We start from the raw sequence: 17,840 nt of genomic DNA on the forward strand, positions 1-17,840 counted from the left end.
GACTCCCGTACTTGGATGTCGTTGTGAGGATTCCAGTCCGAGTCGTAGATGACGACGGTGTCGGCGCTCGCCAGGTTGATGCCGAGACCTCCGGCTCGCGTCGAGAGCAAGAAGCAGAACTGCTGAGCGCCCGGTGCTGCGGAGGAGACGCAATGAGACAACAGGGCCGAGGGTTCGGTTTGTGTGTGATGGGGTGAAGAGCGGAGGAAGAGCAGCCGTCCACTGACTCACCATTGAAGCGGTCAATGGCCTCCTGCCTGAGGCCTCCGGTGATCCCTCCATCAATACGTTCATATTTATAACCCTCGAACTCCATGAAATCTTCAAGCAGATCCAACATCTTTGTCATCTGGAGAGAAAAAAACGCAGAACACTCCAAAAATGATATTTGAGTAGACGTCTGGTATATATAACCACGTGGCATTGGAATGTGGATAAAACACGCATTGGTTGGGTTTCCACATTTATCCGACCGCTACCTGAGAGAAAATGAGAACTCTGTGTCCTTCGTCTTTGAGCTGCTTCAGCATTTTCTGAAGCAGCGTCAGTTTTCCTGAGGACTTCACCAGCTGGTTTCCATCGTACGAGCCGTTGGGCAACACGGGAGCTTCCTGCAAAAAAAGATGTACAATAAAATCATCAAATAAAGCCAGGCATCAACTGGAAATTTATATGAATGCATTTATAAATAAATGAATATAAATAGGGTCTTTAAGCCGAGAGATCCAGCTTGTTGTCTTTCGACTTCATTATGCAAGATTTATGGAGATGAAATATTAAACCGTGCTTATTAACACGGCATGCCTTACCACAGCCGCCACCGGGAACAGGTAGGGGTGGTTGCAGCACTTCTTCAGGTCCATCATAATGTTGAGCAGGGACACTTGGTTCCCTCCGCCTTTGGAGTTCAGCGCCTCAAAGTTCCGCGTCAAAATAAATTTGTAATATTTCCTGCAGGTTTAGAAATCAGATTGAAGAAAAAAAGAAATTGCACGTCACTTTTGGCACACAGAAAATAAATGCCTCCTTGAGATGGGGATTGAAAGCCTGGCAGTGCGTGTAATATTCTGATGTGATGTGAGGCGATTGCAAAGTGAAAATATGTTATTTGCCAAAATGGCAGCAGCATCTACTGGAAAGTTGTAAGTTAGAAGTATATTAAAGTGCTTTTAGCTGCTGACAGGTACAACCTAAACAGGGTTTTTCTTTTTGAAGTTACATGATTGTTTTCGGGCATTTATAGAAACTACTGCGTGTCAATGGGGACATTTTAAGGAACGGAAAAGCAGCAATACGCTTCTTCTTCTTCTTCTTCTTCTTCTTCTTTTATTTCCCAGTGCTTACTTCTGCATGGGGCTGAGCTCCACTCTGACAATCAGCTCCGTCTTCGAGGGCATGTTCTTGAAGACGTCGGCTTTGAGCCTCCGCAGCATGTGAGGGCCGAGCAGGTCGTGGAGCTTCTTGATCTGGTCCTCCTTGGAGATGTCGGCGAACTCCTCCAGGAAGCCTTCCAGGTTACTGCGCAGAGAAAGAAGTGAAAGCATAGTTTGTATTCAAGCCCCATAGATTCAAGGAATGGGGGGTCTTATTTGATGCACCGGTTTGCAGACACTGAGAAGAGAGAGAGAGAGACGGGGGAATGATAAAGAGAGGGAGGGCTTACTTGAAGCGCGCTGGGGTGAGGAAGTTAAGCAGGTGGAACAGCTCCTCCAAGTTGTTCTGAAGAGGAGTCCCAGTGAGCAGCAGCTTGTAGTAGATCTTGTACCCGTTGAGGATTCTGAAAAACTGGACAGGACACGTTGTACGAGGTATGACACACGGCCTCAGAGACGTGTGAAACTCCCAATTTTACCTCCGTCTTTTTATGTGGATAAGTTTATGCACAAACATTTCCTCCTCATATCTGCCTGTTTACCTTGGACTGGTTGTTCTTCAGCCGGTGGGCCTCGTCCACCACCAGGCAGGCCCATGTGATGGAGCCCAGAACGGCCTGATCGATAGTGATCAGCTCATAGGACGTCAGCAGCACGTGGAACTTGATGGGCGTGTCTTTCTGCAAGGAAGGAAGAACGGGCAACTAAATGCTTCTGATTATGAACCCGTTTAGACGCGGGGGTCATGTGGCGGAGGCGATATTTGCTCTGGCATTCCTTGAAAACTAAGTGATTGCTATCATATTAAGCTGCATGAGGTGTGATTTGTTCATTCTAAATGTTCCTTTTCGTTCACCCTCGACTAGCAAACACAACCCCCCCACGCTCGTCGCGCGGTCACAAATCCGCCGGCGACGACTTCAGCACCGCGGACAGCGCCATGGATTTATCAATACGCGGCGTCACTCGGAGCTGCGGTCAGGGCCAAATATTCTAACTTGCAGAAAGCTCAGTCAGATAATGGATCAATGAGTCGGGCAGACTAGACCAATACATTCAACTAAACAAGCCGTCTGCGCTCCCTCTGCTGGGGGGGGATGAGGTCAACGAGGACCAGTGTTGTAGTACTCGAGACCACTCTTCAAAGGAAAATCCCCAAACATAAAATTCACCTTTGCACAGCGAGCGAGCGAAGAGGAATCTTGGTTTGAGTTTCTGTGGGTGAATCCTGATCCTTTTGATCGGATCAACTCTGAGGAGCGCCTTTTGGTTTGAATGCACGCTCCACACGTTATCGTCAGCCTTGGTCTAAACCTCTCAACGTCTCGGTCGTGTCTCGGGTCTGAATAAACTCTGGTTCTGGTTCGCCGAGGTATTTGAAAACAGTGTCCGCGTGGGCGTGAGGTACCTTCATGCGGAACACCTTGCGTCCTGATTTCACCGCGCTGTCCTCACAGGTGAACTCGTTCTCCCGGATGACCGCCCGGCTGTCTTTGTCTCCGGTGTACGTCACCACGTGGAAATCCGGAGCCCACAACTCAAACTCCCTCTCCCAATTGATGATGGTGGAGAGGGGCGCGCTCACCAAGTAGGGCCCCTTAGAGTGACCCTAGGAGGGACGAAGAAGTAGAAGATAAACCACAGGTTGTACCAATCACTTCTCTAGACTTGTTTCATTCTAAGTCTGCAATAGCGCACGTATCGTAAGCACGTTGGATACACGGGTATAAAAGATGGCGTTCTTGCACCCTCACCTCCTTATAGAGCGAGTAGAGAAACACGATGGTCTGCACCGTCTTGCCGAGGCCCATCTCGTCGGCCAGGATGGTGTCCGTGCCCTGAGCCCAGGAGAACCTCAACCAGTTCAGGCCTTCCAGCTGGTACGGGTGCAGCGTCCCCCCCGTGGCGTTAATGTACCACGGCTGGTGCTCAAACTTGATGGTCGGCTGGCGAACGGAGGAGAAAACATTTAGAATTATGTATACAGGATAAGATTAAAGATACAGTCTTTAATAGTGGATTTAAGTGCATCTGAACATCCCAACTTACATCTATGATGGGAGCATCAGGAGGGACCTCCCTCTTTGGGTGGTCCTCTTTGAGTTTATTTCCTTTCCTCACCACCAGGGGGCGTTGGTCCTCCCCTACTATTTGCTCCCTGGCAAATAATTGCAGCAAGATGATGAGCCAAGCAGATAAAAAGGGGGGCATCACAGATAGAGGGCAGGGCAGAGGGGAGACAGCAGCATATGCCTACTTTATTTGTGCCGAAGGACTCACGCCCCACTCTATTAAAAGGAAATGTAAGAGCAGCGAGGGTTCAAATAAACTTGCCCGTGCCGTTAACCAACCTGTGGTCCCAGTAAGAGGCTTTGTGGCCGTCGTAATCGGGGACGTCAAAGTCGTCCACCTCCCAGGTGCTCTGGTCGTAGGGCAGGTCCCTCCACTTGATCAGGTAATGCACGTCGCCGTCCTTATCGAAACTGCGGGAAAGAGCAAAAAAACGTGAACAAAAAAAGACGAGAGCAAAAGTTAATTTAAAGGTAAAAGTCCAACAAATGATGTCCAGTAAATACCTCAGCGGGTGCTAAATTGACCGAGGAAGCTGAGTTCTTCTATCACGGAGCCGTGCCTAAATGCACCAAGATGCACATCCGGGTGTCAGAGAACTGGCACCCGGATGGGTCCCTGCCGGCCAAATCCTCTTGCACGGCTAAATCTGCTAAATATCCGCATAAAAGGGCTGGCGAATTGTTCCCCTTCAAGCTCTTTCAAGGACGTTTTTATTGGGACGTGACAAATATTAGAGGCAGAAAAAGTTACTTATTGTCCTTCTTGCAGAGGGAGGAAACTCTTTTCATGCTTGATTATGTGTCTCGTGATCGCACTATGAACTGAATCTGTCTGAAATACGTACATATGAGGGATGGAAAAATCTGGAAAACACGAAGGAAATAATGTACTTTTGTCCCTTTTTTCTGACAGCATCCCCCCCCCTCCCCCCATATTCTGAAATATGCTGCGCTGTGAGGAATATCCTCCATCTTTATTGTGCTATTACACGTAAAATCAAGTGTGTGTGTGTGTGTGTGTGTGAGCAGCCACCTGTGGTTGATTATCCGGTGCATGACCATCCACTCCGGTTTGATGCCGTAGCGGTAGAAGCGCCCCTCCATCGCGGCGTACTGGGGGTCTTTGCTCTTCCTCTTCTCGTTGTTGAGCTCCTCCTCACCGGAGCCGTAGTCGAACGGCGGCGGCTCGTCCATGTCGTTCTTGCGCTGGTAGTTGCGATACATGACCGTGTGGTACAGCTCCAGCTGCGACGGCCCGCAGACAAGAACGAAGAAAGAAAGAAAAACAAATCAATTTCGGCTCAGCGGCACCTCGGGGGGGCAAAAGGTTTTTGGAGTGCGTCGCGTCGCCTCTCCACGCCGTTGAGAGTTTTGATGAACTACTTCCAGTTCCAAAATGAATTTGACAACTGGCGGAAATAAAGGCCGACTTCTCCGAGAGGGCCCAAACCTAAACACGAAGGGATTGTGCAGACGAGTCGCCGAGTGAAATGTCAGCTCGCTTTGAGGTGCTTTCCGAGCGGCTTCGTAAATTGTGATTGCAGTTCCGGAACGCTTTGAAACAACAACGCGCTCTTAAAGACTGACGGATGAACGGCTGGAGGAACGTGCATCAAAGGTTTGATTTGTGTCTTTGCGGCTCCCCGCGTGGCCCGAGATTGTTCATTTGAGGTTGGACCTACTTCTGGTATCTCACCTGCAGCTCGCTGACCCAGGAGCAGTGCCAGTACGAGAGGCCGGCCCACTTAACGAAGAACTCCCTCTCCGGGCGGCCCTTGAGCGGGGGGTCGGTCAGCGGATCGGCCGGCTCGCCGTCGGGGCCGTCGGGCGGTTCGGCCGGCAACGGGGGTTCCCCCCACGTCCAGTGCAGAATCTTTTGGACCTTACCTTTGAGGGGAGGGCACTGCGAGACAAAAAGAGAGAGAGAGGTGCTGTGATAATGAAGTGAAGTGCATCGTTGGGGTCAACGTGAGGGTCAACACGAGGGTCAACATGAGGGTCAACGCGAGGGTCAACACGAGGGTCAACACGAGGGTCAACACGAGGGTCAACATGAGGGTCAATGCGAGGGTCAACACGAGGGTCCAGAAGCGGACGGTGGATTGAGCCTCCATCTCCCTAAACATCCGCCCTCAGAGTCTCAGGTGGCGTTACTAATGGATATTGCAATGAAACTTCCCCAATTGATTAGTCACATTAAGGCTATTATCTTATCAACTGTGTGCTCATTTGCATATATTTCCATAACCGAAATCTGAGCTTTGGATAAAGCCGGGTTCACAATTCATTTTTGAGTCGCAGGTTTTCATAGAAGGGAATTTTGGATACCTTTTTAAAAAAATGTTTTTTATCAGTCCAGGAATCAGAAAATACTGTCAACGCTCTGTTTTAAGGAATAGAACGTCCTATAAATTAGACACGCCTTCTTTTCCAGTAATCAGGTCCAAATTAAACATCCATTCCCATTCGTGCTCATTTGTTAAATCATCGTAATAAGCACAGTTCAAAAACATTCACTCTAAATGTTAGAAAAGTATTACTTTTATATTTGTAAAATCACAGAATGTGGGTCGTACACACATGTAAACTCAGGCACAGGGATGGCGGACATTTCTTTTTTTCTTCTCACATAAAGGACGTTAAATAGCATCGGGCCTTGCTCACCATGCAGCGCGGACACAACCACTCCCCGTTGGGGATCTCGGGGAGAGGCGGGTTGAGGCAGTGGATGTGGTAGGAAGACGGACAGGTGTCACAACACAGCAGCTCCCCTCCGTCTTTACACACTCTGCAAAACTCCAAGTGGTCGTCCTCTTCCTCGCCCACTGGCTCCTCCTCTTCCTCCTCCTCGTCTTTGGCCTCCCACTGGATCCCCTCTTTCTCCTGAGTGGACGACGGGGGGTCGAAGCAGAAGGTTAAACACAGGCGATGTTTAAACCTCATTATTGCTACAAGGACATAATAAAAGATATTTTTTATTGTCTTTTATGGAGACAAGAACGTTAAAATATTGGGGTAGTGAGACCAAAAGGCTCAATGATCAAAGCTGTGTTGTGTGTGGCCAATTCTGCGCATTAAAAATGGAAAATGATGCACTCACACAGTGCGGACAGCTCCATTTGCCCTCGGGGGCCTTCTCCAGCTCCGGGTCCAGACAGACCAGGTGGTACGCTCTGGGACAGGTGTCACACAGGATGATCTCTCCCCCCTGCTGGCAGACCTCGCAGTAGTCCTGGTGGTCCGTCTCGTAGCCATCGCCGTCTTCCTCTGCAGCGGGTAGAGGAAGAGGCAAATGTGGACAATTCCCACGCGCAGAAAGGCACTTGAATACAACCTCTCTCCAATGGCTTCCTGGTCATTTAAGAGTTCAATTTAAAATGTTGGTGCTCACTTATAGAGCCATACATGGCCAAACTCCACAGTACATTGTGGACCTTCTGCACCCCAAAACCAGAGTTTCTAAGAGCACTTCTAAGTCGCTTTGGAACCGCCTCCCAATAAGCTTGAGGTCTTTAAACGATCTGGACTCTTTTAAATAAATACATGCATGCAGTATTTACATTTTTTTTTCCCCCTTTCATAGTTTATTTTATTTTTTATTTATATATATATATATATATATATATTTATATATAAATATATATATATATATATATATTTATATATAAATATATATATATATTATTTTATACCAAAGTATATATATATTATATAGAATTTACTATATTTACTATATATAGAATTATATAGAATAAAAAATATATAAGATGTTCTTTTTTATTCAATTTTTGTATTAATTATGTAATCATTTAATTATTCTTTTCAATCCATTTAATTTATTGATTTTCGAGGTGCCGTCTAAATCATCTTTGATACGAGTGTGAGGCCAACAGCTGCTGAGGAAGAGCAGCTGCCTTCAGAAAACATTCTCAAAACAAATATAGCTTAAAACAAGACATTTTAATTTCCTCCTCAGCCATAATCAAACAGCCTGGTTCTGAGGGATTTAAATGGGATTTTTGGAGGGATGGGGGAAAGCACACAAACTCACAGACACACACACACACACACACACACACACACACACACACCGTGTAGACAGTAAACATACTTTTCCTCTTTTTACGCCCACGCCGGGCCTTTTTCTTGGTGGCGGCTCCCGAGGTATCAGAAAGCACAGAGGCGCTGTGGATGCTGATGTCATCAAAGTCTGACTCCTCCAGGAAGTCCTCCTCACTCTGGAAAAGCACACACACACACACACACACGCACGCACACTAAAGAGCTCAGAGCTACACGAAGAATTTAAATAAACTTTCAAAGTAGGCGCAGTAAAAAGTCTCCGGTCACTTTGATGCCACTGAAAATAAGAGAAGCTCAGAGGATGAATTAGCAAAGGGGGGACATACCGAGGAGGCTTTCTTCTTCTTCACGCTCTGGCCCGACTTTGATTTGGTCTTCTTGGGCTTGGGTTTCTTCTTCCCCTCCTTCGCCGTCTTGCTTCTCTTTCTGACTCCCGGTCCTGAGACACACACAGGCGGCGCGTTTGTAAACCGAGCTCTCGCTATCACGAAAGAAAAAACAAGACGCGTTTCGGGGGTTCCCCCGGTACCCCGGTACCCCCCGGGCGCGCTTTACTTACCCTTTCCCTCTTTGGTTTTGGCCTTTTTGACCGGCCCCAGCTGAGCGCACGGCTGGCTGCCGCTCACGGGCGTCGGCTGTGCCACGGTAACCGTTTCCACGGCGGCGGCCACGGCAGCTGCCACGGCGGTGGCGGACGCGCCTTTGAACGGGTTGTTGGCGCTGAACTCACGCCACTTGGCCCCTAACACCGTCATCATCTTTGACATGGGGATCTTGGGGTTCTTCTTGGCAATGAGAGGCCTGAGGGAAGGGGGGGGGAAACCAACGGCAGCTTTATTATGTGACACTCATTTCTACTCCCCCGCCCCCCCTGACAACGGCACCGGAGGGGAACCGGGTCTTGATTATGCCGACATCCCCACCGCCCCTTGAGTTGTCGTGTTTGTGATTTGTCGGGCGGCAGCTTGAGGTTTGGCACGCTGGCCTGTGAGAGATAGCGGGTCAGCGCACCGAGTCCCAGAGCCTCCCGGCTGTCACCGGCATCCAGTAAGCAGCCGACCCCTCGCAAGGGGGGGACACACACACACACACACACACCGCGGGAGTGCTCTACTTTGTCGGAGCGGAGGCTTAGCCGGGGCCAGACCGCCCCAGGTGAGACGGACTCTTTACACACCAACAGCCGAGCTTTTCACAACGCTCTCCGGTCTGTTTTTTTTGTGTTTTTTTTACAGAAGCATTTAACATTAAAAAAAAAGGGGGGAAGGAAATCCAGTCACAAGATTCGAGGCTTGCCTGAGGAACTGGCTGAAGGCCTTGTAGTTCGTGATGGTTTTGTAGTCCTCCTCGGTGAAGCCGTACTGAACGTCTTCCAGGCCCCACTCGTTCATCAGATGGCCGGATGATTTGGGTTCCTCGGGAAGAAAGAGTTCAAATGTTAATTAACGCGTAATAAATGTTCATTATTTATCGCCCCCCAAAATTCCTCTTTCGGGAATGGTCACCCTATTTATGGTCGTCGCAATGAATTCGGACAACGTTCACAATTATATTTTTTACATTGTTTGGACTGCAAGGCCATATTTAAGTCCCCCTTTTTCAATGTGGGTTTGGGTTTCCTCTTTTGTGTCTTAGTCTCAAGTATAATATAGTTTTAATTACTTTAAAGGAGCAGCGTGTGGGATTTAGTGCCATCTAGTGGCGAGGTTGCAGATTACATTCCACCGAATACCCTTCCCTTTCCAAGGCTTGTCAGAGTGGCCCAAAACATGAAAGGCTCTCTCCAGAACCAGCGTTTGGTTTGTCCCTTCCGGGCTACCGTAGAAGAGGATTATACACAAATATTATCTTCCATTTTTGCCAATTAATCCCACTAAATCCTACAAACTGTTCCTTTAAATCTCACACTTTCTTCTTTAGATCAAACCACATTTTGTAGATTATGGATTTTTCAATGAGGGAGAAGGAGCCGTTGTACTTTTCTGCATTTTGATTACGACTTGAGGGATCTTTAAGGATTCGTTTGTACATTCTGCCATGTTGATATTTATGTAACTTTTCATAGAGTCAATAAATAATCAATATAGTGCAAAAAGTTAACTGAATACAAATTAATTTAATCAACCATTTCTGTTTTTAAAATCTATATTCTTTGCTGTCGTATGATTATTATAAATATTGTTGTCATTATTGTTTTATTATAGTATATAGTATATATAGTATATAGTTTTATTATTATCATCATCGCAATTAGATTAGAATATCAATAGAAATTCAATAGGCCTTTTTACATGAGATGACCTGTCGGGACCTCAAGGCTCACTTTCATGTTCCCGTCATCGTCGTCCTCCTCCTCGTCTTCCTCGTCTCTCTTCTTCTTCCTGGGCTTCTTCTCCTTCTTCTCCTTGGGTTTCTTCTTCTTCTTCTTGGTCGGGCCGTACGCGCTGCTCTCGCTCTCGGAGCCGACCTCCGGACGCTCCCGCTGCTCCTCCTCCACCTCGGAGGTCTCCTCCGGGTCGCTGTCGACCCTCGGCTGGATTCCCCCCTGAGGCTTTTCACACGGACACGTGGACGTTATGGACACATAAGTGCATTATGTACATGGATAAATACATGCATTATGTACACGGATAAATAAATGCACGTGATGGGCCTCGCCGAGGCAGGAAGGGATGATATTTTGTCAGCGGCCATTGTTTTCACCAAGAAAGAGCAGAAAAAACTTTGTTTGTCCAACACAATGAAACACACGTTTAAAAATGTGAGGAACATAAAACATACATATAAATATCACATAATCAATTTTGGATTATCATATGTGTTAAAATAATATCATTATGACTGGATTATTAAAGAAATACATTGATCCGAATTAGGACTTCAGAGACCCTTCCGAGTGGCTCTTGAATGCTTCTTGATTTTCCGAAAAATTACACGTTTATTCATCAGAAGCTCAATGTTCTTCTTCTGTTATTGGTGGCTTTTCTCCGTCCTCAAGTACAATCTGCCACAAGCCTCCAATTTATGATGGAGTGGGTTTCATCATCTGCGTGAGAGCAGACCTGGACGGTGAAGAGCGTCTCAATCCTCTGGATCAGGAGGACGTCGAGCGTCGGTAGACGGTAGAAATGTGTGCGGCTGCAAAAACTACCCCCCCGTCTTTGATGTCGTCAAAGAGCTGCTGCCAAAAAACAGCTATTTTTATAAATGTAAACAGGTAGAAATGTGACTTTGAAATCTCGTTCTCCATCTGAAGAGCTGACTGAAGCATCAAAAAGCCAGAACTGAATCTGTATTCTCACCATCGACACCACAAACGGAAATCTATCTCCAGTTAATAGGTGTCCTCTGAGAACGGGATTTTTTTTAATTTTTTTTTATCTGGTGATTAAAAAAGAAAAAGAAAAGTGGATAATTAAAATATGGAACTCATTGATGAGCACGGGCATTAAAATCTGCCGGGGTTAGGGATTAAAGCTCCGACAGAGGCCACCCACGCTAAAAAACACACGCTGTCAACCTACTATGAAGCACTTTGGATGAGAGCTTCTTCTTGACGGCATTTGCATAAATTAAATTACATCCAAAGTGTCACTGCTTTCGCTAATATTCTCATTCTCCTCCCTGCCTGCGATGAGATGCATAAATCGCTGCATTGCGAGTCAACAGTTAGCGCGCGAGTCGACGAGGAGTCGAGACGCAAAAAGTAAAAAAAACGGCAAACAGAACAACCTCCGGCGGTGTGTGTGCAGCCAATCACCGCCCGGAGCCCGTGTGTGTGTGTGTGTGTGTGTGTGTGTGTGTGTGTGTGTGGACCGGGCTGCCTTTTTTAATATGAGACATCTGGAAGGCTGTATGGATTTAACAGTTAACAGGTGTTGTTTGTGTGATGGAGAGTGTTGCATGTGAGCACATCCACTGGTGCGTGCTCACGATTGAGTGAGTAGGAGAGTGTGTGTGGGGGGGGGGGGGGGGGGGGGGGGGGATATCTGGTGATTCTCTTTAGTGTGCACGCCATCATTAATCATTTGTGTGCACATACATCTGAATCTAAAGAATAATTTTTTGTCTGGGATATTTGTGTTTTTATATATTTTTTTGTCTTTCTTTCCCTTTCGGGTAATTTTTTTTATTTGTGTTTGTGTGTGTGTGTGTGTGTGTGTGTGTGTGTGTGTGTGTGTGGAGTGAATTAGTGCACAGCAGCTTGGTGCTCTGCTCGCTGCCTGTTGCTCAGCAGGCCCGCGTGGCTCCACGGAGAGACTTACAGGCGTTTTGCTCTGCAGCGCAGTGGAAAGGCTCACGTTGCCGCAGCGCCCGCCAACCCCACCAGCAGCAGCCTGGCTGTGTTGCCATGGCGACCACATTTGAGCAGTGTCTGGCTCTCTCTCTCTCTCTATACCCCCCCTTCCCCTCCCACCTCCCCTCGCACGCCTTCCTTTTCTCTCACTTTCTCTCTTTCACATCTCGCATGCCCCCCCCCCCTCCATTATTTTTACTCTCACTCACTCACTCTCTCTCTCTCTTTTTTTTTACAGCTCCCCCTTTCTTTCTTTCTTTCTCTCTCTCTCTCTCTCACTCTTTCATTCTACCCCCCCCCCCCCCCCCCCCCCCAAAAAAAAATCTATCACAGTGGCAGCCAATGGAACGACGCCATCCAATCAGAAACGTTTGCATAACGAGCTTGTTATGCAGAGGCTCCGTGGTTGCAGCGCTGGTGCTCGGGCACCCGTCTAGACAAATCTCATTTATGCATAAGAAGAAGAGGGAGAGGGAGAGAGAGAGAGAGAGAGAGAGAGAGAGAGAGAGGATGGGGGATGGGAGTGGGGGTGGAGATGGAGGAAAGCAGAACCGGCGTTCTTGAGAGCGACTGCAGAGGCGAGTTGGAGCAACAGCCTCCTCAGAGTTCACCGCTGCACACACACATCACGGGACCGGAGAGACACACCGCAACAAAGAGAGCGATTCTACTTTTTAGAGGGCAGAAAATCAGATGAGCACTGATAGCGTAATCAAATTAGATGCTCCCCCCCCCCCCCCTCATAATGGCTCCGCCTCGGGGAGATTGCCGAGGATGCTTCACGGAAAAATGAGCGAAGAAGTGAATATTCAATCAAATCTAGTTCACACAGAGAGAGAGAGAGAGAGAAAAACATTTCAACGGCCTCTTCTTTTACGGCCAACGGCACTCCGTTGACCCGCGAGCCTTGAGAGGATACCGAAGTTCTAAAGACAAGAGAGCGGCTCATCTTTAAAAAAGCGTTGTATTTCAGCAACAAAAAATATAAAATATTATAACTGCGAGCGGCTCCCTGACGGCTTCGTGGACGTTTTATCGTGGCCAAACTGCAGCCTCTTCTTTTGCCAATAAAATGAACTGCCTTCTATAAACTTCTATTTACTAGATTCCGTTATAGAGGGAAACAACATCCCTTCATGTGCACACGGTTCCTTTGTTATCCCTGCAGCAGGTTGAGAGGAAGAGGAGAAGTGTGTACGTGTCTCCACGGCTACCACCGGCGGATCCGGCCTGAGACTGGGATGTGCCTCTGACGGTCTCTGACCCCAATTGACGTTTGGTCCCCCCTCCCCTCGTCTGACACCAACCTTTGGGGAGTGATTGCAAGTGAATTACGGCGGCGGCGGCTCCTCGGGTGGGAAAGCGAGAGAGCGAAGAAAAGGGAAAGAAAGGAAGAGATTTTGCAGCATCGGCATCGCGATGGAGGCGAAGTGAGGCGATGCGTTTGAGAGCAGAGGGAAGAAAGAGGAGAATACAGAGCAGAGTCTGAGGGAGAGGGAGAGGGAGGAGAGTGTGTCAGAGGGAGTCCCCCCCACCCCCCTCATTAGCTCGGCGAGACCCAGAGCTCAGTGTTTACCACGAGCAGCCAAAGGGCCGGGTGGCAGCCTGGCCAGCCAAAGCTCCTCACAGCTCTGCTGGCACCTCCAGCCGGCAGAGGGGAACGTCCTGGCTGCAGGCGGCGACGCAGTTCAAGCCATCCGCCAACACGGGCGCGAAGAAATGCAGCGACGGTGGGGGGGTGGGGGGGGTTTACAGTGGATTCCTTTAATTTATTGAAAGGGAAAAGGTCTCATAGGTGCAGCGCCTTGTGAGTCAATGTAAATGAGACTTTCCCCTGACGTCGTGCTGCCTTTATTATAACATGACGATGTTATACTCACTCAAAAATCCTCAAAATCCATGTCCTCATTAGGAATTCCTGCCACAAAGTCAGTTTCGCCCTGAGATTAAGACTTAAGTTAGTTAGGAGTTGACTGTTTGGGGGGGAGGCCACGTGTCTTTCCAGGAAAAAAGGAATCGTAAATCAACGGGGAATAAGAGTTCAACACATGAAATCGGTCACACAATATGGTGCATAGCATTGACCTCATTTCCAGCTGTAGCGGGGAGCTGCTGTCTTTTCTTTTTTTTTGTTGTTGTTGTAAAATATAAACACACTGCATGCTTCTTGCCCAACACCAAATGGCTCGCAGATGAAAAAAGTTTGCGACAGACCAGATGTTTCCCTCAGCTGAACCCTCGAGCTCCACTTCTGGAAGTCGGTGGAGACCAAAGCCGAGCTAAAAGAATGTCGAATGACGGACTTTTGACTTGTTGACAGCCGCCAGCGAATTACTGACGCTGTCTGTTCTCTGCATGTCACATTATGGCATCAACCAATAACGTCATGCCGAACGAAGAAGAAAACAACAACAACAGAGAGGCTTTGTGAGGTGAACCAAGAAGACAAACAGCATTACTGCTTTCAACCTTTGACAAAGGTTTGACTAGATCCACTCCGTCTGTTCTCAAACTTTTTTTTTTTCAGAGGGAACTCAAATTGGTTCTGATCCTGAAGCCAAAAGGAAACTCTGTAAAACGATGCTCACGTCGGCTTCGGCTGCACAACAGTTTACCGTCAACAGAAATAGGAACGTGCGATAAATTCCCATCGCTCAAGGTATGAACCTTTTTGATGTATTTTGCATTTTCGGGCCGTTTATAGATCGTGCCGGCATGTTAATTGTCTTTGGGGGTTTTGTGGCCTGATGTCAGCCCATGTTGGCACATTTTCAATAAAGTTAGTAATTTCACGACTGCTACACTACATCTTAGCACTTAACTGCATACCCGTTATTAGCAATTTCACCCAAATGGCCATTGTTGAACAAAGGTAACATAGCGTAGCTTTAAAAGCGTTGTGATTGGCTTATCTTAGCGATGGGGGACCTCACCGTGACACATCTGGTTAAGTGACGTCCCCCCGTGTGGATGCTGGGAGGTCAAACCTCTGACCTGCTGTTGGAGACTAAAAGACTCCCACTGCCAGCTCGCCGTACTCCTGACCCCACGGGCCCTGCCATCAACACCAGCCCCACAGGCACACATCTACACTCTAAACTGGCCCCCCGGTGACCACAGCTTACACCGGCGCCGACGTCCCCGAAGCCCGAGACAAGTTTAGATTACAGAGGCAGCAAAAAAAAAAAAAAAACACCTTTGTGGCTTGAGCCACGAAGCTAATGGGTCCCGAGGCCGTGACAGATGGCGTTGAGCTATGGCGGATTACACCTTACCTCCTTTTTCCTCTTCTTCACTTTGGGCATTTTCCCCTCTTTCATCTTTTTGGGCTTCTTCTTCTTTTGCTGTTTGAGGGAGTCGTTTTCAGAGAAGAAGGTGTCGAGGGGTGCGAGGGGAACAGCGTTGCGCTCACCTTCGTCGTCCTCATCTGCACACAAAGAAACAAAGACATTGTCTGGTGAGGAATAAGATGAGCTGTACACAAGGTGATGACGTTTGGAAATACGGCTGTCGAGTGCGACCAATTCAGCTTCCGATGAGCCCGAATCTCTACAACTGCACGGTGGTGCTGATGAGTTTTACATTACATGATTTGATATATTAAAGTAAAAACATTTTGATAAGTAGATATTTGTGCAGAGTTTTGGGGGATCTATAAGCAGAAATGGAGAAAAGAATTCACCCGAAACTGAGAATCGTTGTGTTTTTGTTATCTTAGAATGAGGCCTTCATGTCTCCAAAGAGAGCTTCTTCAAGGAGTCCGCCATGTTTCTACAGAAGGCCTGAACAGACAATACCAAACACTGGCTCTAGAAAAAGGTGTTTTATGATGACTGAAGGCCGCCGTAGTTCTCCAGCATTGCTTGGTGAGCGGAGGGGTATTCGACTGGTTGCAATATGCAACCTTCCCACTCGATGCCACTACATCCCGTCCACCCTCTGAGACCCATAAACTCGCCCAGTGGATTAAAAAGCACGTTTTCTTTAAACCAATCTGGCTCAAAGATGCAAAAGAAAGTCCAAAACAAAGCTTATGATTGAGATTTATCATCAAAAACATTTTATTCAACACCCTTCATTTAAAATCGAATAAACCTTTTGCTTCTACCAGATCCTATAAAAAAAACAAAAAAAACTGTGAAGGCATTATTGACTCGGCTGAGACCAACGAGACAACAGAAAACTGTCAAACTTCAACTGTCCTGCAGGCTGCTGAACACATTGAGGAGAACGACAGGAGAGGTTGTAAGTAGAGGTCGTACTCAATGTACATAGAGCACGTAAAGCCTCCATTTCTTTTCCACCATTGGGAACACTTGAATTCCATTGTTTTCCAATATCTGTAAAATAAATTATCAAAGAAAGTCTACTTGCATTCTTTTCCTGTTTTATGACTTATGCCACGGTATGTCTCTGTTATACTGCACAAACGATATTTTTGAGTTGCTCCTGGACACAGTTGTGTTGTTTCCATAGAGTTGCGGGACTCCTATATTGCAGTGAAAAACGAGGCCACAGAGGTTAGGCAAAAGAAAATGCCCCCAAAAACTGCTCGGGCTTCAGAGGTTTAAGTAATTTATCAAAGAATAACGTCACACATTTACAGTTTCCAGTATTTACAATGTGCGGATTGACATATCGCCTCAGTTTTTATGTCATTGTGAATGATATATCTTCGGGTTTCGGACAGTCGGCTAAAACAAAACGAGCGATCACAAACCGAGACCCTTTTCTGGCACTGAATTGACGAAAAACCAGCAATCAAAAAGAAAAAAAAGAAAGGTAAGATAAACAAATCAATAAATAGAACAATCGTTAGCTACAGGGAATATAGCGTGCTGTGAAGCAAAGGGAAAAAGTCCATTGTCACGTTTTTTTTTTACATAAAAAAATGACGAATCGTTGCCAGACCAACAGGCGCGCTTGGCAAAATAAAGCTCATAATCACACACCATTGAGTGCGGATCAACTTTACCCGTCAGAGCACAAATAGATGGAGTGCCCGCCCTGCCGCTAAATGGGAACTCCCCGGTGGACCACTGAGGTATACTGAGCATGTCTTCTGCCTGTAATGCTTGCTGGGACTAAAGCGACCTGCTGCTGGTTGTCAGCTGTACTGTCTCAAAGCCGCTGTGTACAAACACGCCGACTGCTGAGCGCAGCTGGCTTCAGAGACGCCACCGAAGGAAGAGAGACGGGCCCAAAACAATGCATCACTATGAAGAGATTCCTCGCAGGATCCGACCGCCCTGATCTCGTCCTCTTCCCACGACCGTCTTTCTGTTTCCTTTCAGTCTATCCTCTCTCGCTCTCTCTCTCTCTCGCTCTCTCTGCGTCTCTCGTGCACACGGACTGGAGGGCATGAAATATGCAGCACTTGTATCAGAGAGTCAATCAGCCAACACTCGCCCTGCAGTCTACCACTCCCCTGGGTGGCTGGAGTGAGAAGTTGGAGAGGAGGGATTCCTGTGAAGCAGACACATAAACCTCCCCTACCACTTATCCTCTATTTAGCAAAGCTAGCAGGAGGCACCCCACGCACAAACACACACACACACACACACTCAAACACACAGGAGGTTCTCTATAGCTCTTCAGAACAAGAAAACTAGGGACCCCCTCACGTACTGTACGTCCCCGTAATTTGACCATTACCCTTTTTTCTTGCAGACGTCTTTACCGAGAAAGAACTGTATTACAAATATACCAGCCATGTATTAGACATATTTGCAGATTCCAAGAGTTGTACATTTGTTATATAACCTCGTAATCTATGATCTTTTATACCAAACCCCTCACCAGACAAAAAATGTCATATCAACAACATGGTTAACGTAGTGAAACGATTGGTTGCCCCACCGGCCCATCCACTTACTGTGGGAGGGAGGAGAGTGTCAGACTGTAGCCGTCTTGTATTTTAACCTGGCGACTGGGCTGTTGATTCAAAATTGTAGTTATTATACGTTGAACCGTGAACCCTTTTCCCGGACCTCCTGCCAGAGTGACGGCCCTTTG

The 17,840-nt window shown here is 47.3% G+C and overlaps 1 protein-coding gene across 1 annotated transcript in view; it reads right to left on the reverse strand.

Annotated features, from left to right (window-relative positions):
* Window positions 1–17,840, reverse strand: part of chd5 (chromodomain helicase DNA binding protein 5) — a 39,476-nt gene that overhangs the window by 13,531 nt on the left and 8,105 nt on the right. Inside the window, exons 2-21 of the mRNA XM_034533265.1 lie at window positions 15,101–15,252; window positions 9,996–10,079; window positions 8,825–8,943; window positions 8,088–8,329; window positions 7,855–7,967; window positions 7,557–7,683; window positions 6,546–6,712; window positions 5,142–5,348; window positions 4,479–4,690; window positions 3,725–3,856; window positions 3,423–3,531; window positions 3,128–3,319; window positions 2,782–2,982; window positions 1,916–2,053; window positions 1,664–1,785; window positions 1,345–1,518; window positions 810–951; window positions 480–611; window positions 232–349; window positions 12–136 (exon numbers count right to left, since the gene is read on the reverse strand). Coding sequence (XP_034389156.1) covers window positions 12–136; window positions 232–349; window positions 480–611; window positions 810–951; window positions 1,345–1,518; window positions 1,664–1,785; window positions 1,916–2,053; window positions 2,782–2,982; window positions 3,128–3,319; window positions 3,423–3,531; window positions 3,725–3,856; window positions 4,479–4,690; window positions 5,142–5,348; window positions 6,546–6,712; window positions 7,557–7,683; window positions 7,855–7,967; window positions 8,088–8,329; window positions 8,825–8,943; window positions 9,996–10,079; window positions 15,101–15,252 — 3,008 coding nt within the window. The remainder of the gene's footprint in view (window positions 1–11; window positions 137–231; window positions 350–479; window positions 612–809; window positions 952–1,344; window positions 1,519–1,663; window positions 1,786–1,915; window positions 2,054–2,781; window positions 2,983–3,127; window positions 3,320–3,422; window positions 3,532–3,724; window positions 3,857–4,478; window positions 4,691–5,141; window positions 5,349–6,545; window positions 6,713–7,556; window positions 7,684–7,854; window positions 7,968–8,087; window positions 8,330–8,824; window positions 8,944–9,995; window positions 10,080–15,100; window positions 15,253–17,840) is intronic.

The sequence above is a fragment of the Cyclopterus lumpus genome, chromosome 5 (genome assembly GCF_009769545.1).
Source record: "Cyclopterus lumpus isolate fCycLum1 chromosome 5, fCycLum1.pri, whole genome shotgun sequence".
NCBI classification, from domain to species: Eukaryota; Metazoa; Chordata; class Actinopteri; order Perciformes; family Cyclopteridae; genus Cyclopterus; species Cyclopterus lumpus.